Below are 22,878 nucleotides of genomic sequence, written 5' to 3' on the forward strand. Positions count from 1 at the left end.
GACAAATATCTTCCTTTTACTCATTGCAACTTCATAGATTCACATAGGCTGCTTTTTTTTGCACATATAAACACAAAATTAGTCGCAACGTTGCAGAATGGGGTATACTGTAGCATCTTCCTAGGTCCTAAATTAGTGCCTATTTGCTGCTTTTATTGTTCTTAATGTTACATTTTTGTGCAATATGGCTTAGATGCCACAGAACCCTTATTCAGGCAAGGGGCATTGAACTATCAGAAAAGTTCCCGCCTGTTCCACATGTGTTGGGGCACAGCTAAATCTGGCCAGGGTCTTGAGCAAGAAGCAACCACTTCCACCTGTGGGTGCATTTTTGCACATATTTCGGAGGGGAGAGATTTACTGTGGGACTGGGGTGCTTTTGACATCTGGGGACAAGGCACCCTGCTAACTGTCACATCAGGTAAGCCACTGCACATCAAATCCACAGAATGTCTGTGTTGTTTTTTACAAGGTATTGTACGAATTTTCAGTTGCATGAATTTCATTGCAATTATCGCTGGCTGCCACTGGCTTTAAAACTGCATGCTTTTAAGTCACTAAACAATGGTTGAAATGTTATTTACTCGTATAGTTCTTAAGATCTAGGTTGTTTTCCTAGGTTAGGGATGTTCATGTTGATCATCAGCTTAACTTTCTGTGTTTCATTACATTGTAATATAGAGAAAAGCTCAAACAGTCAAATACAGCCCAGGTTAATATTAAAGACTTATTTATATAGAAAGGGAGGAAAGATCCAAGGCATTTTGGAATAATCAATGCTATGCCAATTATTAGGAAAAGCCTTCAGAGTGTTCCCCACTTCTGCCATATATATAAACTGAGATCGTAGTTTATGAGTAATAAATGCTGCATTAAAGTGAGAGGCTGGAGTTAAGCACATTGCCCAATATATTGATGAGGCCAATAGACATTGGAATGGTCTAGAAAGGCTTTAAAATATCCCAGGCAGCTGGAAAATCTTTCAGTGAATTCATTCCTGAAATTTCTTACTTGGTGGCAGTCTTCCTGAAGTTTTTGGAAGCACTCTGCAGACAAGTTTCAGCCCAAATTACTTCCATCTATAGTGAAATAAAATATAAAAATTAAAGTGAGATTGTTGCGAAGGTATGTTGGTACTAAGTGGTTTTTGTAGAGAGGAAGTACAAAACAACCCTAATGTGCAACCCGTTTGATTATTGGGGCCAAGGAACTACTGTGATCGTAACATCAGGTAAAGAGCTTTTCCTAATCTTATTCACTTAATATTGTAACCTTTTTTTTCATTATCTCAGTATATCTGTGTCATATGAAACACAATTGTTTTGAGATAGTGATGACTAAGGGCTTCTTCCAATCCTCTGTGCAGAACTTCACCAAGACCCACATCCAAAAATTTGTTCAAACATTGCTTAAAATGTATGTGTTTCACTGCTGAGACATCTGTTTGGCTAACCATCTTTAAGAGATTTCTTTGAATATTTTTCTCACCAGTGAACTGCACAAACATCTGACCATTTGTAAATGCCTAAGTCTCAGTTAATGCTCAATTAATTCTGAAAAAATAAGTGGAGGGTCAGAGGACTTTTTATGTTGTCTAATCTTTTTGTAATTGTGAAAAACACTGCTAGTCTTCTACGTAGCTTAGTTTGAAATTAACCTTGGGAAAGGTTGAAAACAGATCTAGAAAATTGCTTTGAAGCCAAAATGTGTGGGTAGGGCATTTCTTCATTAGACCAAAATAGTGTTGCCAAAAGGTCCAAGCAGAATGAAGTTTCTGTGCCAAGTTGCTAGTTAGAACAATCTGTGTGCAACTGGTACTTCGATGTCTGGGGACCTGGAACTCAGCTGATTGTCACTTCAGGTAATATTTTTATTATATCTCAAATGTTTGAGTCAGATCACTGCAGAAAATATGATACTTTCTGTCTGTTCTCTTAAATTCTGGAGAAATGGGTCACCGTCAACCCCAATTTACTGTCAAAGGTTCATAAGGAACAGGAGTCAATTGTTTCATTTGTTTTCTTTCGAGAGCTACAATGCTAAATACACTTCTTCTTTTTAAAGAATAGAATTCTTTGTGAGATTCCATAGATAAATGCTGCAGTTCACAACCTATTCGGTGCAAGCTAGAGTATCTGATTCTTGTCAGCAGGGCTGTGGCAGAATAGTTGAAGTCTGGATTACAGTCTATCCTGGGCAAAATCTGAGAATTTCCATTTCTTTATTAGGGGTGCCAATGAATTAAATTATTATAAGCATGTATAATTAATAGTTTTTTTATTTAAAAGATGGAAGCCTAAGCCTCACATCTAAACATTCTTCCTTATGGGTAAATTCTCCAAAAGTCATTAGGATTTGTTTACAAATCAGTATATTGAGGGCCGCAACCACTGAGTGTGGTAATACATTTAATCTTGAAAGCCCCCTAATTCCCTGCATAAACCGGGTGGGTCAACTTCTTGTGCATCTTAAGAAAGAGATGTAACCAGTGTGATGGCTTGAGAAACTGGGGAACAGGGACCCAAGTCATTGTCACTACAGGTAAGGGGAGGAAATCCTTGTTATTTCTGTCTTTAGAAAAGCTGCTTGGAATTTTTTTTTATTCTTCCATTACCAGCGTTGGTTCATTCTTCTGTTGCTGTTTTCTGGGTTCTCTAAGCTCTAGGGAAAATATGTCTCATTCTTGTGGAAAGTCTTGCTTTTCTAGTGCCACAGCTTAATTCTATCTACAGTGCAAGCAAAGTATTTGATCTTGATCTTTTTTTGAGTGTACTCAAGAAGAAATGAAATATAGGCATGACCCCTGTCTTAGCTGGATGAAAAAAATCTTATATATTGTTAGTATGCTGATCAGACTGAACTTGGACCACTTAGTGGATAGCTAATATTCAATGAAAATATTAGTTATTTTGACACCTGTGGCTCCGGACCCTCATCACAGTCTCAGCAGGTAAAGGAGGGTGGGAATATACCAGTACTTTAGCAATTTCTATTTAGGATTTTGCACACCTCTCAGTACAGAATTAAGTGCTGTGTTACTATGGCTACTTCACTCATTGGGGCCAAGGGACCCTAGTGACCGTCACTTCAGGTAAATCATACATATTCTTACTTATTTCAATCCGTTCGATTGCAATGTTCATTCTTTAAAAGTTAAGGTTGTCCCCAAAGCCATAGACCCTTACACTGGATTATGGTTTGGATCAAACCTAAATATATTTGTTTAGCTGTAACTAAAAATGTTCCATAGATTCCAGGAATACAAGATTTAAAATAAATAAATCATAGTCCCATTACACTGAGCATTCAGTGGTGTATTTCAGTACAAACTTGACAAATATTTAAATGAGCCAATAAATCTAGATACACAGATGTCGGAGAGAATGTCAAATACCAATTCCATTTAAAGTCTTGGCAACAGGAAAGTATTATTTAGTTTTTGTTCGCACGACACTGGCAGGTTAATCAATGTGATTACTATGCTGCCTTTGATCATTGGGGACCAGGGACTATGGTGACGGTATCTCCAGGTAAGGATTTTCTATTCCATGTTTCCCTTTGACTTAAGTAGCTATTATATTTTACAATAAGATCTTCACTGGGTTAAAAGGAAAATGTCCTAAATGCGGGGGTAGCGGGCGGTTAAGTGTTTTCTGTCTCTTTATGGCAAGAGAAAATCCAGTTTCAATTAAAACAGAAGGAAAATATAGTTGTGTAAATAACCATAATACTGTATATACTGGGAGGACAACGTAGGAGGCATCTTGAGCTTTGAGACCAGTAGGTTTTTAGTCACTCAGGGCGGGAATTAGTATCACTGTGACTACTATGCTTTTGACTACTGGGGACAAGGCACCCTGGTTACAGTCAGCAGTGGTAAGTTAAATTCAATGTTTTCCTTCTGTCTAGTTGTGTGTGGTTTTTCTGTCTTTTTTTCCAAAGTGACTGTTGGGTAGAAAAACAGCCTGGTACCTCAAACTGACTGCCTTTCTCAACCTAGTTATGCCCGAATAATCTCTTTAAACTAAAATAGATATCTTAATTATGCATCAGTCCAGCCCATGGCACAAACTAAGTTAGTAACAAAACAGGGGCTTCAAAGAAATGCCTTCTAAAACTTAGAAATGTATGTGTTTAAATTCCACAACCTTTTCTTTAAAACGTCTTATGCTGGATGGGTAACTATGATAGTTTCGCATAAAAAACAACAACAAAGAGTCCTCTGCAGGCTTAGAAATGAAAATTTATGGTGGCAAAAGCCACAAAGTCTAAAAAAGCTTTTGCGACTACAAAGCCTTCCTCTCTTTACAGTGCCAAGAAGTTCTTTGTTGTTTTTCTTAAAGTATTCAGTTGTCTCGAACAATCCAGATTTAATTAGGTTCTGCATCTTAGGCCAATTAAAATCCTCCATATTTATATTGCGGGTGTTTTAAAACTATCCTTTAAGGGATAGTTTTGCGGGTTCCAAAGGACAGAAGCATTCCACATTAGGTTTTTGTGCAAGGGATAGAAAGAGTTGGGTCATTGTGACTACTTTGACTATTGGGGACAAGGGACCATGGTCTACGTCACTGAAGGTATGATTTTAATTCATTTTCTCACCTGTATTCTTTAAATGCAGAGTTTCTTCCTATTTTTTAAGTGATGTCTTTGAAATGTTCGTCATTCCCGTGTTTTATGTTTTTGAAACTCAAGTGTTCCTGTTGGGGGGCATGTTCTGGGAATTGAGGGAGACTTACAGATATTACTCTGGGGAAGTCCAATTCAGTTTAATGAGACTGTTCCAGAGAAATATCAGTAAGAATGTCTGGACAAGTTCTGGAACGGAGCGACCCTTGGTCCGGTCTGGAAAGATAATTCTTCTGTTCTTATATAAACTGCTATCTCAAACTCGCTTACTTAGAAAATATACCTTTCATTTAAATTTCATTCCAATATGTGTGTTTAGGATTGAGATTTAAAGTAGGTTTAGACTTTTTTTTCCCTGCCCATGTTCTGAAAAATCTTAAACCGCAAAGTAAATCTTACAGGCTTGTCCTATGCATGTTTACTCGGACGTAAGTGCCACAGAATTCTATGTGTCTTACTACCAAGTAAGTGTACATAGAAGTGCAGCCTTTAAAAACCCATTTGGAGTAATTGAGTAGACAAGATTATTCAGCAATTCAAAAATAGTTGATTGATCAATGCAAGTTTTTGCGCCATCTCCCCATAAACATATTCCAGTGTGATAACTGGTTTGACTACTGGGGACAAGGCACCTTCGTCACTGTTACAGCAGGTAAAAATATTTATTTCTCTCATGTACTTCTTTGCAATGGTCTTCCTTGTAAATACTGATTGCCTAAGGCAACTTTCTTTGGATTTACTGAGGTCTATTTCAGTGAGAATTTAATACTTTGTTTCCCATATAGCTCGTAAACCAAAGACCAAAATGATTCTGCCACAGTCTTTTCTCCATCCCTACAATTATATTTTTACCCTTTCCCTGAAAATGTTTTGCTATGTACACAATTGCAATATTCTAGAAAGGTTGCACTTGCAAAAAGATTGGGGTAACATTGGGGAATATATGAGAAGAATTTTTGTTAGAATCAGAATCTGTTAGACTCCTTCTAATAGATTACCAAAGAACTGAGCTGAGGGGACAGTTTGTTAAATACAGCATCTCCAGGCAATTGTCTTAGTGTGTCAACTATGGATTAGACTACTGGGGACCCGGGACCTTGGTCACCGTTAGTTCAGGTAAATCAATATTTTTCTAATTCAGAACTAATTTCCTTCATAACTGAGCGGACAGGATGCTTGGTTTTGTCAATCTCCAATGCATTTTGAAAGTCTTAAAGGAACTTAAAAGCTGCAATTATATGTGTCATATAGATTTAAGCTTGCCGGGGGGGGGGGGGATTTGTGCCTTGGTAGCGTCTAATTCTATTTCTTAGTGGATCAAAAGTTTAAATGGACAAATAGAACTGCATTCTTATAACAAATGCATAATTTAGAAATCTCTCTATCCACTCTTTCTCAGTAGTCATCCCCCCAATTTGTTTATTCTTTAATTTGTTCATTTTTCCCTGTCTACCCTTCAGTAAATCAGGATTCATCCCATCTTATTATCCCATCTTATTACTCTCTGTCTGTCTATCTTTCAATCAAGCATAATACTAGGTGGCAGTTATAGAAGTGACAAAGTCATGCGACACTTTAAAGAGTAAGTGTGTGTCACGGAATGAATTTCAGAGGAAAAATCCCACTTTGCCAGATCAATAAAGTCCTTGTGTGCATCAGGTGAAGTAGTTTCTCTCCTAAAATTCACTTCACAACAAACTTTTAATACGCCGCTGAGTTATTTCTTTATCTGCCCCCCTTTATTCTCTCTAAATTAGACTCTTACCAACCTGTGGATTCTGCTTAGGTTTCCTCAGTGGTGAGGGGAAGGTACTTTTAACATGCTTAGAGACTTACTAGTCTTTTGTTTGTTAGTTTGTTTAATTCTGAGGCTGAATTCTGCAATTGAATTTATGTTTCTCTGGCTCCCGGCTCAGATTAAGCCTTTGAGCAAACTGCATCTTACTCCTTGTGCTCATGCACTGTGAAATTAATGGGAGTGCTAATTAATATGCATCATGATCTAAAATAATTAGCACAATCAAGAAAAGATTTTGAAGGGTTGGATCTATTTTTCTTCTTCTTTTTTGTGGAAAAAAAATGGCCGATTAACAAAACAGGAACATTGGGGGGGATTAAGGCAGCAGGTGGCCAAAGATTCGTTTCTCGGTTTTGATTTATTTTAAGACCTTGTGTTCCATTTCATGGAGTTTCTAGCACCTACAGTGGTTTCACATGGTTGAAAATAGCCCTGAATGTTTCGAAAACAACAGAATAACACCTGTCTTTGAAAGATCTCTGTTTTCCCCACAAAAAATAACCCAGATTTAGCATTTTTTGGTTTAAAGAAGAAAAAAACTTATGTCTTTTTCCGTAAGCAATTGGCTCTGGACTCTAGAACTTTGTGAATGTTTTTCGTGTCGAAATCATACATTTAAATGGTAAGGGAAAAAATACTTTATTCCTATTTTTTCAACATTTTATTTGATTATTATTATTATTTTACTACAAGTTAGAATATGTCAATTATTATTTTTATCTACTTTGAACAAATTTAATATTTATTAACAATTTACATGAAAATATATTGGGATATTTTAGTAGTGTTCTCTTCTGTTGCTTATTTTTGTGAAATTATGAGACACAGGTTTTAAGAGTGAATGAATTTGTGGCAGGAAATTATAATTTATTGTTGGCTTTTGTTTGGTTTTTCTGAGTAACTTTTCTGAGTTTATAACTGGATTATTATTATTATTATTTTGTCCTATGCGGTCAGAGTTTTAAGACAGTTTATCTCTGTGGAGTATATTTCTGCTTTTGATTGAAACTTCCTCCTCTCTTTGTAGTAGTTTTAGTTTGATTGATTGATTGATTCAGATAAGTGATAGACTTAACTGGAATTTTCACCGACCAATGGAATAATTTTTAATTATCAGAATTTATATCAAGTTAACTCAGGAAAGCTTACAATAACAAACCACTGCTAGACTATTTATTTATTTAACAGCGAATAATCTTGTAGGGATTTTCCCACATCTTTAACTGGCATGATATCGAAATTTGTAATATGAGGATTAATACAAGGCTTTACTGGGGTGTATTTAACAGTAGTTTTCCCAACTGATTCGGATGTTCGGCATCCCATGGTCAATGAGGGGCTATCCAACCCTTTACCCAACTGACTACTAGTTCTGGAGTGCCTGGGTGGTCAACTAGACCCAGCCGGCATCCCCAAAGCTTGAAAAGAAGCAAGCCTTCTTCTTCTTCAGCATTTTGGGAGCCTAGCATGGAACATCCGTGATTACCAATGCTCAGCAGGGACCGGGAGCCATGTCTTCCATGCCTCTAGCAGGTTTAGATCTAGATCTACAGGGGTTTAGCTCTAGATCTACAGGAGCCAGAGCCAGAGCAGGGAGAACAACAGGAACATCTCTGAAGGCCAGTGCTCAACAGTGATGGGGAGATCCAACTGGCTTCCTGCTCAGTTGAGACTTTGAGAGTAATTGGGGGGGGAGCAGTTGGCGATCCCCAAGCTTTTCTGAAGCCTGCTGCTCAGTCAGCAGACACCAGATCTTTCAGATACATAGTGGCCTTAGCTATGAGTATCTCTTTGAGGCTCAATACCTAGCTAGGGAAGAGTTTCAGACTGAGATGCAGCTTTGGGAGCAATGGAGGGGAATCGCTCCGGAGATCCCTTAGCTTATCCGAGTTGGTATACTGAGCTGGAATGCATGCAAGCCTTTCAGATCTCTAGCAGCTATAGCCAGAGGTTAAGGAGCAACCTGAACCTTGCTGAAGCCAAGAGCTTAGCCAGGCACAGCTGGAGGGCTCTCTGCTGAGCTGTGGCTTTGGTAACAAGGCAAGGGGGTTATGGCACCCTCCTAGCTTCTCCAAAGCCCATCACTGAACTGGGAAGCACACCAGTCTCGCAGAGCTCCAACAGTTTTGATCCCTATAGTAGCTACAGCTAGGGCAGGGAGGGCAACCTAAACCCCAGAACCCAGAGCTGGATAGTTCTGTGACCAGCGATGGCTTGGGAAGCACCAGCAGCCCCCTAGCTTCTCTGAAGCCCACCGCTCTGCTAGGAGCTGCGGGATGTTTTCAGAGCTATAGCAGCTGCAGCTGGGGCAGGGAGCGCAACCTAAAGCCCAGAACTTAGCCAGGCACCAGCTGGATAGGTTGGCGCTCAGCTGTGTCTCTGAGAACACTGTGGGAAGCATCAGCAGCCCCCTAGCTTATCTGAAGCCCGCCGAGCAAGTAGGAGCTAAGAAACCTTTTTCAGAGCTATAGCAGCTAAAGCTAGGGCTGGGACGGCAGCCTTGAGCCCAGTGCACAACCAGGGAAGAGCTGGACAGTACCTCTGAGAATGGTGGGGACGTTCCAGCAAAACCTCTAGCTTCTCTGAAGCCCACCACTCAGCTAGGAGCTAGAAAATGTTTCCAGAGCTACGGCAGCTGCAGTTGAGGCTGGGAGGGCAATCTAAAGCCCACTGCTTAGCCCGGGAAGGGCAGGATAGCTGTGTGCTGAGCTGTAGCTCTTGAGAATGATGGGAAAGGTTCCAGCAGCTCCCTAGCTTCTCTGAAGCCCATGGTTTAGCTAGGAGCTTGGAACCTTTCAGGGCTATAGCAGCTACTGCCAGGGCAGAGAGGGCAACCAAAAGCCCACTGCTTAGCCAGGGCAGGGCAGGGCGACTCAGTACTGTGCTGTTGCTCTTGAGATTGATAGGGAAGGTTCCAGCAGCTCCCTCGGTCATCCACAGCTCAGCTAGGAACTAGGAACCCTTTTCAGAGCTATAGCAGCTAAAGCTAGGGCTGGGACAGCAGCCCTGAGCCCAGTGCGCAGCCAGGGAAGAGCTGGGCAGCTCGTGCTGAGCTGTGCCTCTGAGAATGGTGGGGATGTTCCAGCAAAACCCCTAGCTTCTCTGAAGCCCACCACTTGGCTAGGAGCTAGAAAATGTTTTCAGAGCTATGGCAGCTACAGCTAGGGCAAGGAGGGCAAACTAAAGCCCACTGTTTAGCCAGGGAAGGGCAGGATAGTTCTTTGCAGAGCTGTAGCTCTTCAGAATGATGGGGAAGGTTCCAGCAGCTCCCTAGCTTCTTTGAGGAGCTTGGAACCTTTCAGGGCTATAGCAGCTACTGCCGGGGCAGAGAGGGCATCCTAAAGCCCACTGCTTAGCCAGGGCAGGGCTGGGTGGCTCAGTACTGTGCTGTTGCTCTTGAGAATGATAGGGAAGGTTCCAGCAGCTCCCTCGGTCATCCACAGCTTTTCAGAGCTATAGCAGCTAAAGCCAGGGCTGGGATTGAGCCCAGTGCACAGACAGGGAAGAGCTGGGCAGCTCAGTACTGAGCTGTGGCTCTGAGAATGATGGGAACATTCAAGCAACCCCCCTAGCTTATCTGAATTGCCCTGCTCGGCTAGGAGCTGGTTAATATTTCCAGAGCTGTAGCAGCTACAGCTGTGGCAAGAAGAGCAAACTAAAGCCCAGCGCTCAGTTGAGGAACAGTTCAATGACTCTGTGCTCAGCTACGGCTTCCAAAATTGCAAGGAAAGCACTGGCAATCGCTTAGCTTATCTGAAGCTGACCGCTTGGCTAGGAGCTAGGAAATCTTTTTGGAGCTGTAGCAGCTACAGCTGAGGCTAGAAGGGCAAAATAAAGCCCAGTACTCAGTTGCGGAAGAGCTGGATGGCTTGGCGTTCAACTGTGTCTCTGGGAATGAATGGTAAGGAAAGCAGCAGCAACAGCAGTCCCCTAGTTTTTCTGAAGCCCACTGCCCAGCTAGGAGCTAGGGAATTTTAACAGAGCTACAGCAGTGACAACTGGGGCCACCACTTAGCCAGGGCAGGACTGGGTGGCCCAGGAATCTGCTGGGGCTCTTGAGGTTCCAGCAGCTCCCTAGGTCACCCAAAGCTGTAGCTGGGTTGGGGGTGTAACTGTAGTCTCTCTGTAGCCCAGTGCTTTGCTGGGTAAGAGCTGGGCAGTTCCACCCCTCAGTTCTGGCTTTGGAAATGATGGGGGGAACTCTTGGTAGCCCACTGACATCTCTGATCCCCAAGACTCATCTGAGATTAATGTAAGCCACTCCTGCCTCTGGAAGCTGTAGCCAGATTCTCTCTGTAGCCAAATGCTCAGCTAGGAGAAAGCTCCATTGTTCCCCATAGATTTCTGGCCTTGGGAACTATGTGGGAAACTCTCGAGACCCACTGGCTTGCATTGAAGCCCAGCACTGAGCTGAGATCCATGCAAACCGTGTCTCAAATCTGTTTCAGTTTTAAACTGATAGCAGCTAAACCTAGGGCAGGGTGACCAGCCAGCCAAAGCCTGAAGCCCAGTGTTCTGCTGAGAAAGAGCTGGATGGCTCCCATCTTGGCTGAAGCTTCAAGAATGATTGTGGCAGGGGATCTGGCAACCGCCTAGCTCCCTTGGCTGCTCCTCTGGGGGACTTGCAAACTATTCAGATCAATGGCACCCAGAGATGAGGATCAAGGAGCAAACCAGGGTCTCTCTGAAGCCAAGCACTGAGCTGAGAGAGAGCTGTGCGTTTTCCTGCTGACATACAGCTTAGGAAATAGTGGCAAAAAGCCCCTAGCTTTTTCTTATGCAAGCTTTCCCAATCCATAGCAGCAAGAGCAGAGGGGGAAATGAGAGTCTCTCTGAAGCCGAGGGCTCAACTGGGGAACAGCTTGGAGGGCTTGCTGATCAGCTCTGGCTCTGAGAATGATGGGGGAAGCTTTCGGAAGCCCCTTAGATTGTAGGAAAGAGAACACTGAGCTAGCAATATACATGCAAGCATGGGGATCTATAGCGGTTCTAGCTGAGTTGGAGGAGCACCCAGAGTCTTTTTGAAGCCTAGTGCTTAGCTGAGAAAAACTGGATGGCTGGTAGGCAAAGCTCCAGCTTCTCTGAAGCTCACCGCTCAGTCCTGAGAGAAGAAATATTTTCAGGGTTATAGCAGCTGGAGTTGGGACAGAGAGGCAACTGGGCTTTCTCTGAAGCCCAGGGCTTAGCTAGGTAAGAGCTGGGTGAGTTTGCCTTCATTTCTGGCTTCTGTGATGACATCCCCTAATTTCATGGAAGCCCAGCGTTGAGCTGTGATGCAGGCAAGCTTCTCAGATTTCCAGCAGCTGTAGCTATGGTGCAGGAAGCACCCAGGATCTCTCTGAAGCCTAGTGTTCAGCTACCGGGAGGGATCTGTGTTCAAAATGATGGGGAAAGCACCAGCAGCCCCCTTGCTTCTCCAAAGCCCACCTCTCACCTAGGAGGTGAGTTTTTTCAGAGCTATATAAGAGAGTTGGAGATGCAACAGGGATTTCCACGAAGCTTGATTCTCAGCTAGGAGCCTTGCAAACCTCCAAGATCAGCACTGGCTTGGGGGGGGGTGGCTCCTTCACCTTGTCGTCCCCGAGTGCATATACTCAGCTGAAATAATTGCATGGTTCCCTGTTGAGAGCTGTGTGGCACAAGCTTTGAGAAGGCTGGAAAAAAAGCAACTGTGCCCCCTGCCTAGCCTCCCTGAAGCTTAACACTTAACCAGGAGGCAGAAAGTTTGCTAACTCAGAAGCAGATTTGAGACAAGCTGAGGAGAGCAATTAATTTCTCCCAGCTGTTTTAAGAGCTTAGTTCATGGCGCAAGAGCTTAGGGATGGTGCAAATCCTGGAGACCTGCTGCCAGGCAATGTGGACAGTACCGTGGTGGATGGACCCAATGATCTGACTCAGTATAATTCAGCCTCCTATGTTCCTATGTTCAATAGTGGCTGTGAAGTTCAGTTCAGTCTAGGTTTTAGAAAGGCTTTGAGGTAAGCAATCTGTCTCCACCTCACCCACCTCTGCCTGCCTCCCTAAAACCTGGCACTCCATTTTTAAGGTATTCAATCCGCACAGCTCAGTAGTGTCTTTGAGAAACCTGTTAGGAGCCACTCAGCCTCGTCCCCAAGTGATTGCAAGCACCAGGAGCTGGGTGGGGGGACATTTGAGAGGCATATCTCAGCATCATTTGCAGGGAGGTTAGTGGCTCAGCCAGCTTCCTCCTGGCTCTCCCATGCCCAGCTCAGGGTAGGAAAGCATGCAAGTCTCCCCATTCTATACTGCTTAGGATGGCTGGTGGGGGAGGGAAAGGTGCCTCCTTTCCAATGTCCACAAACCTGCAAATCTCCCAGCCCAGCATAGTTTCTGCAACTCCTTTGGCTTGCCAGTACTAGCGTAAGACTAGCTGGAAAATTATAACCTTTATAATGCGCAATCAGGACAGCTACTGAACCAGGCATGGATGACCCATGTTGCCTCCTGGGCAGCTTCAGACTTGAGATTGTATTAGATATAGCTATTGTATTGGGATGGGGTTTGGTTCTCTCTCATTCAGCATAGTTGTATTCGATTGTACACCACTTCTTTCGTTTGGGCAGAGTTGCCGCCATTTCAACAGACCAGAGTAGCTGCACCCTTAACAGCTGACATTCCTGCTGTGACAAAGGTCACCTGCTGATTTCTGCACATCAACTTGCTGCTAAAGGCACGGGAGAAGAGCAGAGCAGTTTTCCTGGTCGGTTAGCAACCATAACTACGAATGTGTTTGAGTCTCACAGATTCTAGTTGGCGAATGGAGAAGCAGGTCAGGGTGCCTGTGGCTGCTGCTCTGCCCTTCGTTGGTGCAGAGTAAAAAGCTACGACAACCCGTCTGAAATAGTTCCGAGTTTAACCTGGGAATAATCACTATTTAATCATTGCTTTGTGCTTTATATGGGGGGGGGAAGAGAGTCAGAAATATTAACTTGCAACACAGCGCAGATTCACTTTGATGGTTTAAGAGGGGTCAAGGGCTTACTCCATTAGATATAGCTAAGGAGATTCATGGTGCCAATAAGTGTAGTAGAATGAAAGTTGTCTGATTTCTGTCTGTAAGTGTATTAGCTTTCTTTGAAGTGATTGGGTTTCCTTTTACAAAATCATTTTGATTCTTTCGCTGGTTATGCTGTTCTGGTACGGAAGGGTACTGTATAACATAGCAGTGTTGAACGGTAATCGGGATATGAAAGGGCTCGTGATTTTGCAAGAAAGTGTGCGTGCTTACTGCACATTGCCGTGAGCGTCTCCTCGACATCTTCATTCCATTTTACTGAGCCTGACATTGCCCACTTTTTTAAAAAAAAAAAATGTGACCATTTCAGAGGGTGCAGCTGACTCTCTAGAAGTGTTGTGATGAAGCAAATACCATACAACAGAATAAGCCAGATGTGAACTCCACAGAAAGCAAAACGAACAGCCCCACAATGTTTCTAGTCCCGCTGCATTCTTCTCGCTGCCAGCTCATTTCTGCTTAGATTTTATATGCACTTACTTAGGAGTAAGCCCCATTATAGTCAGTGGGACATACCTTTGAGTAGACAAGGATAAGGTTGTGCTTCATGGTTGTTATAAAAAAACAGTTCCTAACATGGACCTCTGGATAACGGACATAATGAAACAGCTTTTCTGGTGCTTCTTGCTCCTTCACTGAGAGTAAATAGCCTTTCTGATGGTTATTATAGGGAAGCATGACCAACATTTCTTTCAGAGCTTTGGCTTGTTGTTATTCATCAGTGATGAAAGGGGAATATTAGGCTTTGCGTTTCTCCAGCTGATGCTATTCAGTAATAATGCTCTACATATTTATACACTTTCCCCAGGTGTTGTCTGTTCATTAACTGTGCAATTCTTACAACAATATCATTTCATTTCAGAAGTGGTCCAGAGGAAGGTCACGTATGTCTGGACTGACTAGACTCCCAAGTTCATAGCTCAGGTTCCTAAACACCCTACACTAGCTATAAGTCATGGTTGAGAACTAGGAGGAAGGGAATTCTGCTTACAGAGGGAAAGAGACAGAGAAGACTGAGTATATTTCATGCAGAATGGGGTTAAACACACATACATCCAAAATGTCGATTTTGTGTTGAAAAACACCTCAACAATACAACAATCCATCTAATAACACACATATACACATGTTTGATACCCTCGTCTCTCTTTCCCAACAATGCAACGGTTCGCTTCCGTTCAGTTAGTTAACCCCAGCTGAACTTTTAACACCTTCCAAAAACCCTCCATCCTTCTGCTTTTCTTCTCCCTTAGCTTCCCCAGCTGCCCCATCTCTTTTCCCTCTCATTGCTTCTCTTGGGAGCGAGAGCAGTGAAAAGGTCGCCATCGGGTGCTTGGCCAAGAATTTCCTTCCTGACTCGGTCACTTTCTCCTGGAGCAATAAGAACAATGTCAGCGACAGTACAATCACGGCCAAGACGTTTCCTTCAGTACTCGACTCCGAAGGGCGTTACACCGCAAGTTCCCAGGCACTCGTCCCATCTGCTGATTGGATAAAGGAGTTTCCATTTTACTGCAAGGCTGACCATCCTTCTGGAAACAAAGTGGAAAAAGTAGCCCGTGGCTGTGGTAAGTGAATGTATTTGTCTCGTCTTCTTCAACATTCCCAACATAACAACACAGGCGGTCTTCAAAAGATTAGACACAAGTAGTCAGAGACTGTCTATTGTGGCACATACTTTCAGAGGTGTTGATTTGTTTCTGAAAGACGAGATCAAAGCTGCATCCTCTGTCCTAGCTGAGTAGGATATGCCTCACTTGTAGCATGGGAAATGTGCTCTGCACATGCCCAGCCGTACACATTCCTTCCATTTGCTCCATGTCTGAGCTGTGACTCTGAAAGCTCAGCCCAGCTTAGCCGTGACTCAAATGAAGCCCTGCTTCCCATTGAGTCAAAAGAATGCAAACATGTTTCTCCAGTACACATCCCAATACAGCTAAAAGACAATCATGTGAGTTGGGCGAACATGTATTCCTAAATACAGCTGAATATACACGTATATGTAACTCCATTCCTTACACATTTGCATTTTTCTGTTAAGAGTGTGGTACCCACCTGCCATAATTCATTCTTTCTTGCAATTCCCCCTCTTTCTCAAATAGATACATCAGTCGAAAAGCCTCCACCTGAGATGTCTGTACTTGCACCACCCATTGAAGCCTTTTTTGGCAGCTACCTGAATGCCACCCTCACCTGCAACGTAGTTAACCTTCCCTCCAGTAAGTACACACTTCAGTGGCTGAAGAAGGGACAGGTACTCACCACCGCCCAGCCAGTCCGAGATGGCAGTAGTTACAGCATAAGGAGTGAACTCATAGTCACCAAGACAGATTGGCTCAGCGACATTTTCTTCTCTTGTGTGGTGAATGGCAAGGACTTCAACGACTCACGGAAGATCAACAGGCAATCTTTTTGTCAAGGTGAGCTTCACTGTTCTTTTATAAGAAATCTGACCATTCAGAATAAGAATAATCTATCTCCAGTCCCAGTTCCACTGCTCAATGCAACCCTATTTTTTAAATAGAAAAAACATGTATCCTTCAGCCTATACCCAAAATGATTAGGAAGGGAGAGAAACAATGATTTCAATGTTGGCTGAGATCTCAGTTCATCCATATTCTGATACCAATGTATGAAATATTCTCCTCTATGCTAAAGACCCATGTTGATATTGTTCTACAAATGTAAAATCTCCTAGCTCAAATTTGCTATTTAAAAGGGCTGTGCCATAATTCTGAAAGCCCTATCCTAGTAGTTTTCAAAAACTAGGCCAAACAGAAAATCTGTAGCTTTTCTCAAAAGATTCTCAGCTTTGGTGGGTCCCCAAAGTAATGGACTTCCATATTTGTGGAACACACAAGAGCTCATTTCTACAAGTTCTTTCCTGCAAAATATAGTGCGCAAGTAGTGAGAGGAAATTCTCAGTTGATCTTAGGGTCAAGCCGCACATTATATATAGCCAGTACTTAGCAATGGTTAAGAGAATTTGATTTGGGCATAAGGAAGTTGGGTGTATAAAGCATTGATTGCCAACACTGTATGGAACATTGGTGTGTTCTGTTGTCTTAATTACTGTGGAACCAAACCTTGTTCTCACTTATCTCATGTCATTCTTCAGCTGGCTATTTCTGTAACCAGGATGCCCGTGTGGAAACAATCCCACCATCCTACGCTGACATCTTCCAGACCAAGTCAGCCAAGCTGACCTGCAGAATTTCAAACATACCCGTTGAACAGGATCGTTCGACACTGAATGTTACCTGGACAAAAGAATCTGACCATACACTACTGAAGACCATCATTGGAAAGCCAGAAGATCAGGCTAACGGGCTTACTTACATTGACGCTACAGCCACCGTGTGTGCCACAGAGTGGGACAACCATGAAACCTTCACGTGCAAAGTTAATTTCCCAGGCTTACTTCCTGAACCTATCGACAAAACTTTGGAAAAGTTTAAAGGTAGGTACCTGTTTTACATCATCCCATGGGAAGATTACGCATTAGCGTTGTTTGTTTTCACAGATCCCTAGATCTGTCAGGCTCTTCATCCGCCCTCAGAATAGTTGCCACCTGAAGTGAAAGCATTTGGTAGAAACTCAGCAGCCTTCAAAAAAAACTCTGCGTATTCAATGATGCCCTTACTTCAGTAGCTACTGGAGCCTATGAGCTCCTATTAGGATATCCCAGCAAGCACTTTCCTTACTTATTATTTTGACAGCTGCTTTTGGAACTTTTACCATTAGAAACCATTGAACTAGGTCAGCCTGAGTGACTACGACTTGATGAAGGCCATGTAGAGAACTTCAGTCCACACTCCTCTGCTGTCGGACAGGACCTGTATTACCACCTTGCTCTAGTGCAAGGCGTCCTACTCTAGTATCAGCAGTGTCAATCTTCTTAGCATTGCCTCCTATACTTTAGGGAGAACCATCTGATCCAACTGTTCAGTAAAAACTAGGTCCATTTCTGGTCCATAAATGGCTGTTGCATCAAAACTAGGACTTGATCCATTTTGCTGCCTCGCCAATCTGGCTTGCCCAGTTCCCTTTTTGAAAGGCTTCACTCTGCTACTTAAAGTGCCCTGTCTCTCTCAAAACAGCCAATCCTATATATCTGAGAAGCCAAAGGTTAAGTCAGGTCTCATGAAACAAAAAGAATCCTGGGTAAAAATTATAAGGAATGCACATTTTATTGTCTCTTCATTCCTTTTCTTCTTCTTTCACCTTCCAGGTGGCACCCCATATAGCCCAGCCATCTACGTCTTCCCCCCTACCTCGGAAGAACTAGCTCTGCGAGAAACAGCCACCCTCACTTGCCTAGTGAAAGGTTTCTACCCCCAAGGTATCTTTCTGCAGTGGCTCCACAATGATCAGCCAGTGAATCCTGCAAATTTCTACACCAGTGAACCCAAAGAAGAGCCCAAGATACAAGGAAAGTTCTTTGTCTATAGCATATTGTACATCAGTGAAAGTGACTGGAGTCATGGAGACCATTACACTTGTGTCGTGGGACATGAGGCGCTGCCCATGAACAGCACTCAGAAGACCGTGGACAAGAACACGGGTAAACCAACTGTTGTCAACGTCTCCTTAATGCTCTCCGATACGGCCACAACTTGCAACTAAACACCATGATAGTTTCTCTCATGCATCCTCCATGCTCCCATTACCACCGGAATCTGTTTCCTCCTTGTGCCTCTTCCTGCTTCATTATTGATTCTTCAGTTGAAAATTGGGGTTTGATTCTAAGGAAAGATGTGTCTCACATGTTAAAGCGTTAACTGACCACATCTTTTGGAAGAAAGAAATAGTTTGCAATAAAGTATTGTTGTTTTTTTCAAACAATGAAAGAAAACCTGGCTTCTTGTGAGAAATGTTGATACGACAGTTAATAATAACTTTCAGTTGCGCAAGCATGGAATGAGACAGCTAACTCCCATTTGAATACAATGGGAAATAAAGCCCCTCTGAAAATTCCACCCACAGCACCCTTTTAGCTATTCTGCGGATGCTGTGAGCATGAGATTGTCAGAAGTTGAATGAAATGCAAGAGTTTGCACTGCAAGTACCGACTTATTGCAGTCGTACTTCCCCTCCCAAACCCCTGCCACTGCCTTGGTCTTTGATATCCTAGCTCTTTATTCCATTTCCTCATCTCCCTATTAAAATACACATCCCAACAACTCTTTCCTTCTAAATTGTTCTATCCCTACATCTGGGATGGAAAATAGCAGGTTAATAAAGTTAGGTGCCACCTATTCTTGCATCTAATGACATTGATTATCCAGCTCCAACATTGTGTAGTTTAGGGTCATTCTCAACTCAACCTCCCCCTGGCATCTTAAGAACAGAAGGAAAACACTCTGTACATGCAGGGGTTGCCCTATACAACTTTTAAAATATATATATGATATGAGCAACGGGGTGTATCATTCATTGGGCGTTCACAAGCAATTACCTATATCCACACATGATACATGGTGAACAAGTCGCTAAGAGAGATTTCAGAGAGCATTTGAAACACACTAAAAATGGTGCGCAAGGGATTCGATGAGATCAGTCATTTTAATATTAACATGCTGGTGCAAAATACATAAATATCTGAGGCTACACATATAATGCACAACACGTTGTGGTCTTAAGTTTAGTCGGGTTGCGGAAGCTGATTCAGTTTATCTTGATTTCTGACTGAGAATTTAAAACAGAAGGCTGAAGGCAATAGCAAAATGTGTGTACATATAAATAATCATGTGACTGGATGATAGCAAGGCAGCTCTTCCATTTGGGTTCCCCACGGTACAAATGTATCAAGTAGCAAATGGCCAAAACCTTACATCATTGATCACACCACCACCACCTCCTAGGTAGTCTCCCACACATGTCAATGGATGACACTGAGGGGTTCTCTTGAAGACACTCGGGTGCATACCTAGCAACAAAGTTCCACAGTTAATCTATAACTTTCGAAACAGCAATTAAAAAAAGAAAGTTCATAAATCACTTAATTCATCCAGACTCGTGCTGATGAAAGAATCCAGAGCACTGGTGACATAAATAGTAATCTCATCCACTACTACAAAGTAGTAACATTTTTGTAATCATTAGTTTTTGAGGGAGAAAGTTGCGTTGAAACTATTGACACAGATACGCATCTGTGGACTACAATCTCTTTGGCCAGTTCAAACCTTCTGCCACCAATATGGAAAGCAGCAATCGCTTACAGTATCAAATTAAGGATGGGAGGGACACAGACGTGCTGCTTCTCTTGAACCTCGGCATCCTATTCTAAAAGCATCCCTCCCATACTGATGGCTATTGGGCGGCAGTTACACCTCATTTAGATTAAGGACCCTGGAAGCATCCTCTGCCGTTGATTTTTGGCTAGCAGGAGCTAGGGGGAGAATGAGGACAGAAACAAGTTGCCCATTTGAAGACATAAGTCATCCTTACACTATATATTATCCCTCAACCCCACGGGGAGGAATGCTTGGCTATGACAAAGACAAGCACGTCTTCAGTTGCCTCATCCGTGTTCAGTTAAATGAAGACCAACAGGCACCAGGATGCAGAAGTCCTCCTTTACCACCCATACTGTTTCCCATTCCTTCCTGGCCATGGCAAGCTGTGGAATAAGGTTGAGCCAAAATCCCACTCTTGAGCCATTCCACAGCAAGGTGGAGGGTTTTCCACATTTTGCATTGTTGAGTTGCAATCCAGTTGCCACATTGGGGAGTCTCAATGAATGGGCTATGTTTATACTCAATTTCCTTTCGTATTTGGTATACGTGGCCACCACTCTCTGATTAACCAAGACTTAGATGACATATAATCAACCGCAGTTTGCATTACATATGTTTGTAACCAGGGGTGAATCCAAAGGAAATCCACAAAAGGAAATAAGGCGCTCTCTCTCTCGCTCTCGCTCTCGCTCTCTCTCTCTCTCTCACACACACACGCACGTGGACATTCATGTGTGGATACACATAAAATACTGCATGATAAGCTGGTATGGTGGGATAATAGAGTGCTATACTTTAAGCCCAGAAGATCTACCTGTAAGTTTAGTCCTCAGCCCCAATCTCATTGGGTATGTTAGGGCAAACCGCTTTATCTCACATCCTGATTGACCCAGAGCTGTGATAATAAATGAGATACTAATTGTAAAGTCCTTGGTAGGCTTAGAACACCTACATAAAATGCTAAAATACTGCTGCCGGGGTGGGGCCTCGGGCTAAGCTGTGTGCCCGGAGAGTGAAAAATAAAATGCTAAAATAACTCACAATAATTGTAGAAAACAATCATCTAATGAGTGACACATACAACTAAATAGTGAGACATTAAAAATAAAAAAAACCTCCCACGCAGGGAAATCCCCAAAATGAGACATCTTCTCTTCCCTTCATTGCAGAGTGGATTTTGCAAAATCAATTTCAAAAATTATATCACATCATATTATGACTCTGTAATAAATAGCTGTATTGTAACAGGCGGTTTTTGCAAGTTGGAATGCAGTACTTCCAAGGACTTCACAAAAACATCAGGGCCAGGAGGAAAATTATTGTCGAATTCATGAGGGCTTAACAGAGTTAGTTTGCAACATCTCATTCCCCATTCATTAAGTAGGTATTGCTATGCAGAGTTCATTAAAAAAAAATATGGCTCCAAGAAGCATGAATTCAACTCTTTGGGCATGAGCTCACTTTAGTTGCTTTGCCATTTTGCCCCTCATAGCAGCATGCAACCGCCTGCAACCTTCATTCCCATGAATTTACATAGATATGTAGGTAGATCTTTCATTTGCACCCCTCATTCATACCACAAGTGCAGAATTCTGGTGTGCCTGAGGCACCACTGAGCAATAATTTGTCACTTACTTGAAAATCATTGCATAAACAGAACTCTGCTGCCTCCCAAATCATCTCTTTCCCATTCCCCCCCCCCTGAGCTCCTCGGCCCTCACCTTGTTTGTGCAACATTCTCTTGCTCTCTGTGTCATTTAGCTGCATTAAGAAATCACCATCCAGAAAGTGCTGACCTCCGTGTATTGTCCAAAGTTTACCTAGATGGGATCGTGGACGCCGACGATGAGGAATTCCAAAACATCTCATCCATCCTTTCCACTTTCATCATCCTTTTTCTCGTGAGCCTGTTCTACAGTGCCACTGTGACCATCATAAAGGTAAAAAACAAATGGAAGGCAGTGTGCTAAAGTGAAACGGGCAATAGCCATTCTCTTATACTAAGTGGAACCGGGAGGGCAAGAGGGCCAGTGGGCTTCACAAGAATAGGCCAAAACAAGCTCCAAGGACAGGCGCCATTTTGTGAAACCATTCTGCAAGTCAAGCTTCAGTCAGTAGCTGGTGCTCACTTGTTCTCTACTTTGTTGCCTGTCCACTTCCCTCTCCGTTCTCTTCTACCATGGCTTCTCTCCTCTACTGTGACTCCCAACCTTCATTCCTCAGCTGCTCTTCTCCACTTTGTCTCAGCTTCTTCTTCCCCGTCCATTCCTCTACCCACTCCCACTGTTGCCCACTATTGCTCTTTCCTCTCACCCTTTATTTCATGAGCCCAGCATTCTCGGACATCGTAGGGGTAGTCCACATTACGCAGGATGAGAGGCTGCAAAAGGGAAGGTCCTTGCATGGTGCACTTCTTCAGAAGTGAAATTAGTTCCTCTTCTTTCCCAATTTCAGGTGAAATAGCAGCGTGAAGGGATCTTCTGCCAACGGACAGACACTTGTCTATTCACCAGCAACATAATAAAGGACTTGACTTCTTCGTCCACTTTTGGAGAAGGAAGGAAGGATGCATTGGGACAGGGTCGCCATTCTGTCTTGCTTTGCATCATGACCTCAGGATACCCATTGGCTTGAACTAGATTTAGACCCACTGTTTACACTTTAGAGCTATGGTGCAATTTTGCTTCACTTCTCCGAGTGTATATGCGTGTTTTCCGGCATCTCTTTGGTATTCATGTTTCATTTCAGCTATAGTTGTATACCTGGTCGACAGCCTTGATGTGAATATTGCACTTTTAACTTTCAACAGACAGAGAATCATTGCACAACATGTACCGACTAGAATGTTTCTCATTTATACTGTGATTGCTATATAATACTGCAATAAAGATATATTCTTCACTGACACAGCATCTTGCCTGTGAATTATTACCTTTGCTGTAGTTGCTACTTGTAATTACCGGTATGACTGAATCCCAAGTCACTATTTCAACCAAAGGCAGACAGGGATAGTTTATTGTTGGAATTAATTTGGAAGGGCTAACTAAATTTCAAGATGGCAGGTGTGCTTACTGCATTTGATATTGGAAGCTTGTTAGTGCTTTACTTGAGAGGGAGACTCCTTAGTCACTACAAAACTATGTCCAGGGTGGAAAGCAATAGAATGTGGAGATGCT

General features: G+C 42.8%; 1 protein-coding gene and 2 gene segments (V, D, J or C); all 3 read left to right on the top strand.

The window, feature by feature from the left end:
- Positions 1-22,878, top strand: part of LOC118078110 (uncharacterized) — a 101,057-nt gene that overhangs the window by 58,557 nt on the left and 19,622 nt on the right. Inside the window, exon 3 of one of the 3 annotated variants that reach the window (XM_088655666.1) lies at positions 3,824-3,876. The exons of 1 other annotated variant lie outside the window; for it this stretch is intronic. In XM_088655666.1, the coding sequence (XP_088511792.1) occupies positions 3,824-3,876 (53 nt within the window). Of the gene's footprint in view, positions 1-3,823; positions 3,877-5,756; positions 7,050-22,878 lie in introns of those variants that run through there. One more of the 3 variants, XM_088655667.1, reaches the window with a different exon arrangement.
- Positions 19-22,609, top strand: LOC118078113 (immunoglobulin heavy constant mu-like). The segment is given in 7 exon segments: positions 19-421; positions 14,717-15,031; positions 15,566-15,883; positions 16,582-16,923; positions 17,695-18,027; positions 21,518-21,642; positions 22,157-22,609. Coding segments are annotated over 7 exon segments (1,605 nt in total).
- The window catches only part of LOC118078114 (Ig mu chain C region-like), a 54,739-nt gene continuing 35,746 nt past the window's right edge, over positions 3,886-22,878 (top strand). The window contains 1 exon segment of the C gene segment in view: positions 3,886-4,577. Coding sequence covers positions 4,559-4,577 — 19 coding nt within the window.

The sequence above is a fragment of the Zootoca vivipara genome, chromosome 12 (genome assembly GCF_965207765.1).
Source record: "Zootoca vivipara chromosome 12, rZooViv2.hap1.1, whole genome shotgun sequence".
Classification (NCBI taxonomy): domain Eukaryota; kingdom Metazoa; phylum Chordata; class Lepidosauria; order Squamata; family Lacertidae; genus Zootoca; species Zootoca vivipara.